This window comes from Silurus aristotelis (genome assembly GCF_946808225.1).
Source record: "Silurus aristotelis genome assembly, chromosome: 18".
NCBI classification, from domain to species: Eukaryota; Metazoa; Chordata; class Actinopteri; order Siluriformes; family Siluridae; genus Silurus; species Silurus aristotelis.
Window position 1 is genome coordinate 8,160,651 of NC_139591.1, and position 12,167 is coordinate 8,172,817.

General features: G+C 35.9%; 1 protein-coding gene across 1 annotated transcript in view; it reads right to left on the reverse strand.

Moving 5' to 3' along the window:
* Positions 1-12,167, reverse strand: part of kcnj6 (potassium inwardly rectifying channel subfamily J member 6) — a 68,260-nt gene that overhangs the window by 27,437 nt on the left and 28,656 nt on the right. Inside the window, exon 2 of the mRNA XM_083569142.1 lies at positions 1,285-2,209. Within this exon, the coding sequence (XP_083425268.1) occupies positions 1,285-2,185 (901 nt within the window). The 5' untranslated portion in view covers positions 2,186-2,209. The remainder of the gene's footprint in view (positions 1-1,284; positions 2,210-12,167) is intronic.

Genomic DNA, 12,167 nt, shown 5'->3' on the forward strand with positions numbered 1-12,167 from the left:
CTAATCTAATTCGATTGTGGAAAAACTTTGTGGAATGTTCAAGAGATTGATTATATGCAAACATTTCACATATAGCTTTTTCCAGGTAAACAAGGAAAACCTTATTTTTTTTAAAATCATAGACTAGCCAGCGGATTCCTCTCACAACTAACACTGGAAGATCACATCTGTTCTTGTATTGCTATGTATTTCTATTTTATTTGTCTGAATTATAACATGACGCTCTCATTTTGTAGTGTTTTTTAAAGCCACTCTCCCTCAAAAATCTGTATACAAAAAAAAATGTACTTTCATTTTTATTACTATAATACAAACATTGAGAGCAACATTAAATTTAATTTCCAGCTCAGACATATAAGAGATGTTGTTCTGTTATTGTACTGTAAATAGTAATAATAATTTACCAACTGCCTAACTGACTACAATAACAATAAACACTGGAATAATAATAAAGATTTGGATTAGAGCCATTAGTCCTAGCGCATGTGACACTGTTGTCTCGCTACCAACCTAAAAAATTATCTCATACTATATTACTTTTTGATATTGTCTAATTTTTGCTTTCAGGAACACATACGTTAGCTTAGTCATACTGCATATACTGTATATATATATATATATATATATATATATATATATATATATATATATATATATATATATATATATATATATATATATATATATATATATATATATATATATATATATATATATATATATATATATATATATATATATATATATATATATATATAAATAATGTGTCATGACTAGATGAAACATAAACTTAATTAGCTTTATATTACACAGCTCATACTCTGGAAGACTGTGATTTGTGAATGAGTGAGTAAGCGAGCGTATGTTTTGATTCCCCTGTTTGTGTATACGATACAACGTGATGTATTTTCCCTTTACTTAAATGGCACTGGTTTTCCTTTCTGTCGAATCAGTAAAATCTCTGTCTGCAGAGTGTGTTTCTCTCCAGCACACCAGACGGAATTTACTCTGGCGCTAATGAAAGATCATCTCATTTACGCTCCCTGGTTAGACATATCTGACCTCATACACAAGTAAATATTCTTTAGACTCACAGCTGACAAACATGATACAGGATTTTTAATAAAATGCGCCAGGCACAAAAGCATACATTAAAAGGCACATTTTTTCTAACCTTTACACATAAAGCGATCTTTTCATATGAACTCAGAAGACCTAATTTTTTATTTTCGAATCCTACCAGTCTTTGTATTTTTTTGACAAAAAAAAAAGAAGTGTTCTTACCTGTGGCCTCCACCATGCCTTCTAGAATGACAACAATCTCCAGCTCCTCCTTAGCTAGGTTGGCTTTGGAGATCTCCCAGAAAGGACTATGCTGGTTGATCTCGTGGCAAATGATGAGTGGGGACACAAGGAAGAGGCGGTCATCACCTGTGTCATAGCCCACATTCATGTCTGTTTGGTTGAGGGGAATAAACTCCCCCTCCTTGGTCTGTTTGGACTTGATCAGCTTGGCTCGAATGGAGGCCTCAACGATATGCGAGTTCCTCAGGTCCCCGACACGGAACATCAGACAGAGGCGTCCATCACGCATTGAGATGACAGCATTGGTAGAGAACACCAGTGTCTCTGCACGCTTCTTAGGCTGTGAGATCTTCACAAACATGCAGCCCACCATAAAGGCATTCACAATGGAGCCCAACACTGACTGCACTAGCAGGAGCACGATGCCTTCTGGGCACTTGTCTGTGATCACCCGATACCCATAACCAATTGTTGTCTCAGTTTCTATGGAGAAAAGGAAGGCCGAGACGAAACCCTCTAAGTTGTTGACACACGGTGTCCATGCATCATCGCCTATGTGCTCCAGATCCCCTCGTGCATAGGCAATCAGCCACCACATGAAGCCGAAAAAGAGCCACGTAACTGTGTAGACCAGCACAAAAATGAAGAGGTTGAACCGCCACTTCAGGTCCACTAGTGTGGTAAAGATGTCTGTGAGGTAGCGGTAGGTCTCGCGGACGTTGCCATGGTGCACGTTGCACTTGCCATCCTTGCGCACATAACGTTGGATCTTGCGCTTGGCTCGCTCGCTGTCCTGAAGCTGCTTGGGCAAGTCGTCTCTTGCCTGCTTGGGCAGCCGTGGCTGTCTCACAGTCACGGGACTTTCCACATCCTGCTCCATTTGGCCTTCTGGAAGGATCTGAGCCTAGGGTGCAAGATAAATGAGATAAGATCGTCTGATAAATACTGCAGCTTACATAATCAGCTAATTATACATATATTATATGAATCCCGAATCCAACCAACAGCATCCAACAGCATGAGGTGAAAATACACCATATTGTGTATTTTAGGTTACAGGATGAGTCACAAGGCACAAACTCATCTAAAAAACTAAGCACACGTTTAGACCAATAAAAAAAAAAAAATAGTGGAAAGCGTAAAAGTTTCAAACTAGTTATTCATATTATTATCTAGAAACAAACTGACTGCTGGCATTCTGTTATTCATGCCAGGGTGATTTTGGTTATCTGTTTGTTTGCAAACGTTAGCTTTTGTGCAAGGTTTAACTCTATCTGTCACGATTATTCAGATTCATTTAATTTTACTATGTTTTCAGCACTATTCACCACCCAGCCAATGATTCTTTGCCTTATTTTGTTTGTTTGATTATTTTCAGTAAAAATGCAAAATGAACAGTATCAATTCAGCTCTGATTTAGACCTAGCAAATGAGTTAACAAATAGGCTAATAGGAGTGAAAGTGCTTTAAAATACAAACAGTGAAAAAAAGACAAAAAAATAAATAAAAGAAAAAAGGCAAAAAAATACAAATTAAGTGCTAAAATCTTTAGAAGCTAAATCAAGGCAGAGCAGAACCTATAAAAAAAATTATTTCTATAGGCCTAGCTCAGTAATAGATGATTGTGGATGCCTATAGTCAGTCAAAGCTCATTGGTTCTGTCAAATTCTTTATAGCTAAACTATTTTAATGGTGTTCTACAAACCCAATTTTTGCACATAAGGCAAATTGTTAACACTGCTGATCAGTGTAGGGGTGGAACAGTAGGAGCTCAGACCATCTCATCAGTCTTTTACACCAGTATTGCCCCACTGTGGCTTTAACTTAGGGTTACATACGACAGCTTCTTAGGTCTGAGTGTTCCTAATGATCCCTGCATGATTTACTGTCACAGCAAGCTCTTCACTAAACAGCAGCATAATGATCCTAAAGAGTATTCTTCTGCTCCTTGGGAGGTAGCTATAGGTAAAAGCAAGCACATAAAATGTTTGTGGTTTAATGTAGAGGAACATGTCAATCCAGCAAAACATTGTTGGATATATGTATATAAAAAAAAAAATATATAACCTACAAATAAATCAATATATAAACAAGCAATCACACAAACTAATAAATAAATTATCACTTAGTAGTAAAGAAAGAAGCAAATTACTGACAGGTACCAATGTGCCATCCATTGTTTAGGATTGTCAAGAAAGCAATTGATATGATTTTTTTTTTTTTTACTGCATGTCTTGACATTTCTCCTTCTCACTGACATTTCAGCATGACCTTATTATGCTGTTCTGTGCTGGATTATCCCTCTATAACATTGCTACAGCAAAATTCTTTTAAAATTAATAAAACAGGCTTCAGTTTTCTGCATCATTCGCTGTAATGTCTGTGAAAAAAAAGCCTCTATATGTACTACATTTCACATTTGGAACATGGAGGTCATTACAATATACCCATTAAAACAGCAGTGTACTGAATTAACACAGGGAATCTGCTTACTGTTGTGTAGATGAATCATTTATTCATTTATCTTTATTTTGACTTTTGGGATATTTTGATCGTGGCAGAAAATCATCAACTGATGCAGACATGGGTGATATACATAGAAACTCCAGCAGCCAGTAACCTGAGCTCATGATTGAATTGGGAACCCTGGAGCTGTAAGGAGGCAATGCAACCTAATACTCCACATGACCTAAGAAAAAATAGGAAACGTAAAATGATGATTTCTAGCGCTGTTGAATGTAGGCAAAGTGCAAACATAAGTTCTTAACCATATGTATAAGTAGTAAGCATGTTAGTACACCATATGAACAGTTAACAGCTTATGCTGTATGTATTAACATTTTGTTTAATAGAGTGACCATCATTTTTAAGACATAAAATAATAAAGCAACTGTGAATTAAATTTGCAATTTAAAATGCAGAAGAGTAAACAGAAGTAATTTGAGAATAACAGTAATATCTTTAAAATAATTTGTAATAGTATATCCCATTTTGGCAATTAGATTTATTACTTTTTGGTCTAGACGAGTAAAAAAGAGATATAGATTGAAATCCTATGTATAAATATTGCTTGATTTATCCCTGAATTGTGAGCTGGCCTCCTTATTATCCTTTTCATAAAATAAGTTGTATTAAACCTGTATTAAATCTGTATAGGGTCATAGCATCATAAAACGTATATACAGTACCTCTGAGAGAATTGATCTCTTCAATCTATCGCTTTCTGGCTAAAACTGAAGTCAAGATGCCTTGTATAGACGCATGGATTTTGGTTCAACACCGTGTCCTAAGGGAAGGACAGTCAACACTTACATCTTGACATGAGTCCACTTAAATCTTCCCTTTTGTTCCCTATCCCCTCTTCACACTGTACTGTTCGCACAGAGCTGTCAGAGTCAATTCTGCTTCTGCAGACACACGACCATTAGGCAAAGTGCTGCTCTCTTTCTCTGTTCTGCTTACAGCGACTTTGCTGATTAGTCACACACACACAGGCGTTTCATTCCCTGACCTTGCAAGCTTATTCAGCATCATCAGTGCTGAAAACCACGAATTCTGCAAAACCCTTTAAGCATCAACAGGCAGTGTGTCTACAAGAGACACATTTCTTCCTGAACAATTTGGGCAGCTAAAGGATGGATATGACTTCATCAGTGAAGCTTTATTTTACTGTCTATTTGTGGGAAGATGCGGTACAACCACACAGAATGGGAAGGAAACAATGCAATAATAATGTGAATAATAATGTAAAATTAATGATAAACATACAAAACGCATGTTTTAAACTCCAGGTTAAATTCCGCAACTTGATTTATTTTCAAATAAATTGAATTAGCTTTTTATCTGTAATAAAAAAATGACTTTAATTCTTTTAGTGCTCAAGGTGATGTATAAAAAAGTTTAATCCTCATTAGTTGTTCTAACTAGGCCCTTACAATTAGACAATTCTGGAAAATGAAAATTAATGCACATTATTAAAGTTAAAGATATAAATTGACTTTTTTTAATTTTAAGCTTAGTTTATCAGGATGGTGGTGGTGTTCGGGGTGACATGTTGTATTGAATAATAGGGCACACATGAGCCCTATTTTGCCTGTCCATTTATATGATTTTTTTCGTTTTTTTCTCTTTCTCCATGAGCATTGAGGCCGAGGCTGTGTGCAGAGCAGAAAGTGACTGAGAGTGCTGGAAAGCTGCCAAGCTATTTGTGTTGAAAAGTGTTACATTATTGTCTGACTACTCGTGGAACAGACACATGCTTAAATTAAAAGCTCAAATGTGATCTTAAACGGGTCTTCTGAGTGGTCTACTGCCAATTCGGTTACACATAAGTAACACAATTTAACCTCTATTTATAGTTAAACATTGTCTTGCCCTTGATAAAAAGGCCTGTGTTAAGTGCCATCACCCCATTTCACACCTGAAAAACAGACAGTCTAGCAAAAGCAAGAGTGAAAAACTTCTGACTCATACCAGGTGTTACAGCACCAACCAATATATTGCAGATTTTGCTGCTTGCAGCTGATTTCTGTCTCCTGATGCTCTGTACACATACAGGGCAGAACAACCTGTACCACTTATAGATTTTTGTTCAAATGCATTGAGACAAGGGATTTGTGTAAGAACATAAAATGTAAATATTATTATTTGCATACTTTTATTACAGTTGGGTGTGGGAACGGCATGTAATTCAATTAGCACCATCTGAGTAGAAAGGAACATCATCAGGAACTGAAATTTCTGAGAAAGTTTAACATATTTCAAGTATAAGTATTTCAAGTCATTAACACTTTAGATCAAAGGTATATACTGTAAAACACTGCAGTAAACAACTGTAACTATGTTTATAGTAAAGTACTTATCTAACATAGTATAAAATAATAAAATAACACAATCCAATACATTTCCTCATTAGACTGCAAAAAAGGGATGGACATATCCATGGCAATGGATTGACTGGAATGTAAATACACAACCATGTCTGTAGCCAAACTAATCTTAACCCAAAAATAATAAACAAAAAAAATATATATTATTTTTGTCCAATCATCTCATAGCGTTTCTCTCGTATGCACTTCTGAGCAGCACATCTTAGTAAAGTTTGCATTTGCCATCATGCATTGCCCTAAGAGTAGGACAGTGAACACTGTAGGTGTTGTAATGATTAAAATCTATGTTACTTGAAACTTTGCTTTACTCAATCAGATTGTGACTCGCTTATTCCAAGGCCCATTAAAAGGCATCTAAACATGGTGACATTTTCACATCCTTTGATTGGATGGCTTGAGAGTCTATGAGTCAGCTCTTACGCAGTCCGCCGGAACTGCATAGCCCAATTATACAATGACTGACAGAGTGGAAGAAATTGATTTGGTTGCAGATACACATACAAAGACATTTACAAGATGGACTTTTCAAGAAAAGATGGACATCGTAAAGAAAGGTCAGTCAAAACACCTCAAAACAGTTGCTTTTTCCTCAACCCTTTATACTTTTCTTAAGAATTGCCTTCATTTCAAATCCCCAGGAAAACTGTTCTGCATTGAAAAAATTCACAAAATGAAAAAAAGCACAGAAAACCCAGAGTCATTTTCTAAGGTTTATATTAATTCTGCTGCTAGAGATGTTGTAGGCATCTGTGGCTGAAAGGAGACTTGCTGAATTGTGTTCATTGGGTTTCTTGCTTTAGTAATAGCATTCATTCACACTGCATAAGATACCTGTCTGTGATCCAGCGGTCTGTTATACTGTGTTATTGTATAATATTGATGGTTTCTATAGCTGTGGCATCATAATGAGGGTATTGAGAGTTGGATTGGTTTAAGCAGGACACCACTGAAGGCCTAAGTGTGAAATGTATGGCCCGCCACTGAAAAACAGTGTGACGGTAATGATTCTAGCTATGCCCCTGAAATCAATCACCATACACAGAACAGAAGAATATACAAATACCAGCACACTTATGATTTCATGATGTTCCTTTTTTTTTTTTATTCAACATAAGTGGGTTTTATTTCGCGTTCATTATATTGTGTCATCATATAAAGTAGCATCAATGTATCACAATCGTAATTTTTTTTTTGAAAAATAGTCATCAATAGTCAATTAATAGAGATCAAACAATATATCGAAATAGTCTGACATGGTACTTGTGAAGAAAAAAGTCCACATTGCACGTACTCAGTTTAGGTTTAAACGCTAAACACCTCTTGTTCGAGAGTCGATGATGATTAAATGGCTTCGTTGAGGAAAGAATTGTGGATTGTAACAAAGTAAATGTAATTCATTACTGCACTTAAGTTTTCGTGTATCTGTATGTTACCGTATTATTTTCATTTAGGGAGACTTTAACTTCAGCTTCACTACATTTTAAAGTCAAATATTTTACTTTTTACTCAACTACATTTTGCAAAAGCAGTCGTTCCGTTTTTTTCCGGACACCCGTCCCCTGTGCAGCCATCGAAATCACATAACCTGGTGACCTTCGGCCTCATTAACATGGGCAAACTGTACACTTCTAGACTGGGTGGAACAAAATTCAAGCTTTAACCAACTCATCTATTAATCAATTTGCACTTCAATTTAATACTCTTTAATACCTTAAAACTTTAATTCTGCATATAAGTAATGATTCATTCCTGGTTTTAGATTTATAGTAAACTTAAAAATGTCATTCAAATTTCAGTAAAGGATTCATTTTAATATTGCATGTGAAGTGCAATATATGTGCAAATTGCCAGCATTAATTATATGCAATATGTTTTTTGTAAAAAAAAAATATATATATAGTTTTACTGTTCAAAGGTTAGGCTTTTAATTCCTTATTTATTTAGCAATACAAAAAGGTGAAAAATAAAAGTGGTTTAATCCCGGTTTGTGAAAGATTGTTGGTTTTGTCACAAGGAGTCAGAGGCTGTTTTAACCTGCCGTGTTTGTGTGGCAGTAAAAATGTCTGTTGGGCATCTTTTAAATCCATACTTGCCAATGAAATACAATATTTGGTGTCACTCAAAGGTGTTGATTTTATGCACTGTGAGATGTGAAATTGTTGCATGCTGAAAAGTTGCACTCGTTTTACTGACGTGAGAATTTCAGACGTGTGACTAGAAGATCCAGCGGGCTGTATCTGCCACATGTAATATAGCTAATGAACTTTATAATGCGGGAAAAGTTTTAAAAGTAGCCCAATCCAGCAGCCCCCAAAAGCTGGTGCTGATTAGAGTGTAGGAAATGGTTCTGTGAAGATATCTGTTAGAAAGCTGACCCTAACCTATCCAAATCACTAAGGGTTATTATACCAATAAGGAACACTATTCTCTGTAAGTGGAGCTCTGTGCTCATACCTGCTCTCTGTGCAATCTTTATTTGCAATCATTTCATTATTGCTCTTTTCCAATATAACAATTCCGTCTGGGGCAGACTAGATAGTTATACGGGGATCAAGACTGATCCAGGAATGAGATGAATTGGGGGTGTTGTGACCTTTAAAATGTGTCTGTTAGAACAATCATTTAGAACAGGGAGTTGTGGGTGGTTATAGTTCAAGACTCTTTAAATATCCCTTATATTATGTGCTCGGCTCTGGCAGTATTCTATTCTTCCATAGTTCACATTCCTGAGCACTTAGCATTTCTTTGGCTGACATAAAGCACACATTAAAGCACACAAAAGAGGTTAGTAAATACATCGGCTCTAAATACCTTGCATTCATGACTGCCAACATGACCAATGCAACAGGAATAAGAAAATTTATATTTGCTTTTTTTGGTATATGTGTGTAGCAGTACAATTATGTCAAGTGCGTATTTGTATTTTGTGCGCCACAAACTTGCTGTAACCTCTGATCGAATGAAAGTGCATCAAAACCTAAGCGCAGTATTATGCTTGAACTCTAAGTTCCTTGAGTAAGTATTCAGGCTGCACCTCTATTAAAGATACAAAGAAACAGCCACATACATCAACCAACCTACATACTCACACACACACACACACACACACACACACACACACACACACACACACACACACACACACACACACACAATCGCAGTAGGGGTTACACCACTCACCTGGTGTCTCAGCACTGTGTCTGAAGGAGATGGACCTTTACATACAAACACACACAAACACACACTACAACAATGGCCTCTAAAAACAATGTCCCTGTAAAGGTCACATCATTTTACATGGCAATCAAATTGCATTAAAATGACACTGTTCCTGCTGGGAGACCTTATGATCTCTATTTTGTTAACTCTCTCTCTCTCTCTCACACACACACACACACACACACACACACACACACACACACACACACACACACACACACACACACACATTCACGCGCTTGGTCGTCCACTAATCACTGTTCCTTCTAGCTCTGGGTAAGAGTCAGCACTTTCTGTAGGTGGCACCTACAGCATTCATACTCAATCACATCTGTGCTTATTGAACACACTTTGCAATAAAAATCCCCAAACTCTAGAACTGTGTTCTGCAGTGACAGGGCAACGAATATATAAAAATGTTGCGAAACCGAAGCATATCTGTAGGATCAGCACCATGCCCGCTAATGCAACATCTGCAAAGTAACATCTGACCAAATTCTAGGCTCTGTCCCTATCATTTTCCTCCCACTTCTTCAGGGCATTTTCATAGTGAGAGCAACACATGGTACATCTGGTGAAAGAAAGAAAAGTCATATAGGAATATGTTCAGCTGCACTGTTCGGAATATTGAAAACAGCAAGTAACAAGTGTCTAGGTGAGCAGAAGAAAAACAGTGACAGTGCTGTATTTAATAACTCAATAAGCAGATGAACGAGCTTGGCTAATAGAATGTTTTTGGGGAAAAAGCAAGATGTGCAATCTTTGCTTGGATGAAAACAAATTTCTTGAGGCTGGCAGCTGCTAAATGAGAAAAAATGTCTCATCAAAAGCAATATTGCAATTGCCTTGTTTGACGTTAAGTAGATTTCCATACAGCTTGCTCTGCCACAGTTGAGAAAGAAATGCAGAGCAGTCTTCCTGCACACTTGCATGGCTGTGTGCCAAGGGAAAATGTCACAGTTCACAAACCTTTTTTTAGTTTTATGTATGGGAATGACTGTAAATTGGAAGATTGTTTAAGCTTTTTTTAATTTTTTAATTTTTTAATTTATTTTTATAAAAAAAAAACAACAAAAAAAAACAGGTTTTTATGCTACCTCTAACAATTGATGTAGACCATGTGGACCAACAACCTGAAAAAATTGGTAAGAATTTGGAAAGATTGGTAAGAATTTGGAAAGTTTCCCATTTTATTTTATTAGCAGTTATGCATTCTTGTCTGCGCATTATTTATATTTAACATCTACATTTACGACTTACAATTATCTTATTTATACATTCAACCGAGGAGTTGAGAATTAAGGATCTTGATTAAGGACCCTGCAATGGCAGCTTAGTGGTGGTTCTTTCTTTCTTTCTTTCTTTCTTTCTTTCTTTCTTTCTTTCTTTCTTTCTTTCTTTCTTTCTTTCTTTCTTTCTTTCTTTCTTTCTTTCTTTCTTTCTTTCTTTCTATTAGAAGCACAAAATAAAGCAGTTTAAATTTATAAATTGGCAAAATAACCTTTGCATTGGAAAATACAATGATCAGGCATAACATTTGACCACCTGCCTCGCGTGCATCAATGTGTCTTGACCGCCCATGACTTTGTCACCGTTTACCACTGTTCCTTCCTTGGATCGCTTTTGATAGATACTGACTACTGCAGAACGGGATCATCCCATAAAAGCTGCAGTTTTGGAGATGCTCTGATCCAGTCGTCTAGCTATAACAATTTAGCCCTTGTAAAATGTGCTAAAATCCTTACGCTTGCTCATTTTTCCTGCTTCCAACATGTCAACTTTGAGGACAAAATGTTTACTTGATGCCTGATTTATAACACTCACTAGCATGTGTCATGTTGAAAAGATAATCAGCGTCTTTCCCTCACCCGTCATAATGTTATGATGTGATAATGTTATACCTGTTCAGATGAAAAAAGCATAAATTATTTAGAAGCCTACTTTGTCATTCAAACAATCTTGATGCTATAACCCTAATGCTTTTCTATGTTAATTTCTAAAGTATTATTGGTCAGTAATTATTTATTATTTTTTTATAAGATGTATGCCGTGATTGAAATGGAGTTTAAGACTGATAAATTGATAAAAAAAAAAACTATTTATAATTTAAAGCGAGTGTTGTGTGAGAGTTTATAATTTCTATACATAAATATCTTGCATCTATTAAATCGTTATTTTAAATTAAATAAATGTAATCCATCATATTATTGTAATGACAATTTTAATGTTAAAAGAGAAATAAATGGTTAGACTTTATTGATAATTTTTTTTTATAACAGCATTCCCATTCTGTTGTATTTCTTACTTATTACCCATTCTTGCATCACACCTTTTCAACAATACAATTCTCTCTCATTATCATAACAAACAATTAATAATATGTAAAACTAATTTCTGTGCTGTTTTATTATTTGGAGCTCTGTAGATTTGCGGCTAGAGAATTAACCTTGATTGAAACCTTGAGTGATTATCACTCAAGCTGGTAGGCCAGGCGGCTTGTCAAAGTTTATCCAAGATACTCACATTTCCTGCATTGCAAATTTAGTCAGATGAAGATGAGAACTGAACAGTGCCAAAGAAAAAAAAAAAATCCAAATTAACATTTATTTGCAAACCTAACAAATGTGTGTTCATGCATACAAGTGTCAATGTGTAGTCACAATGCTGGGTGAGCTCCAAGTGCTAATCTATAATATAATCAGAAAGCGATAAGAGGGAACAATGTGAGGGAGGAAAAGGGAGGATAAGGTGAGA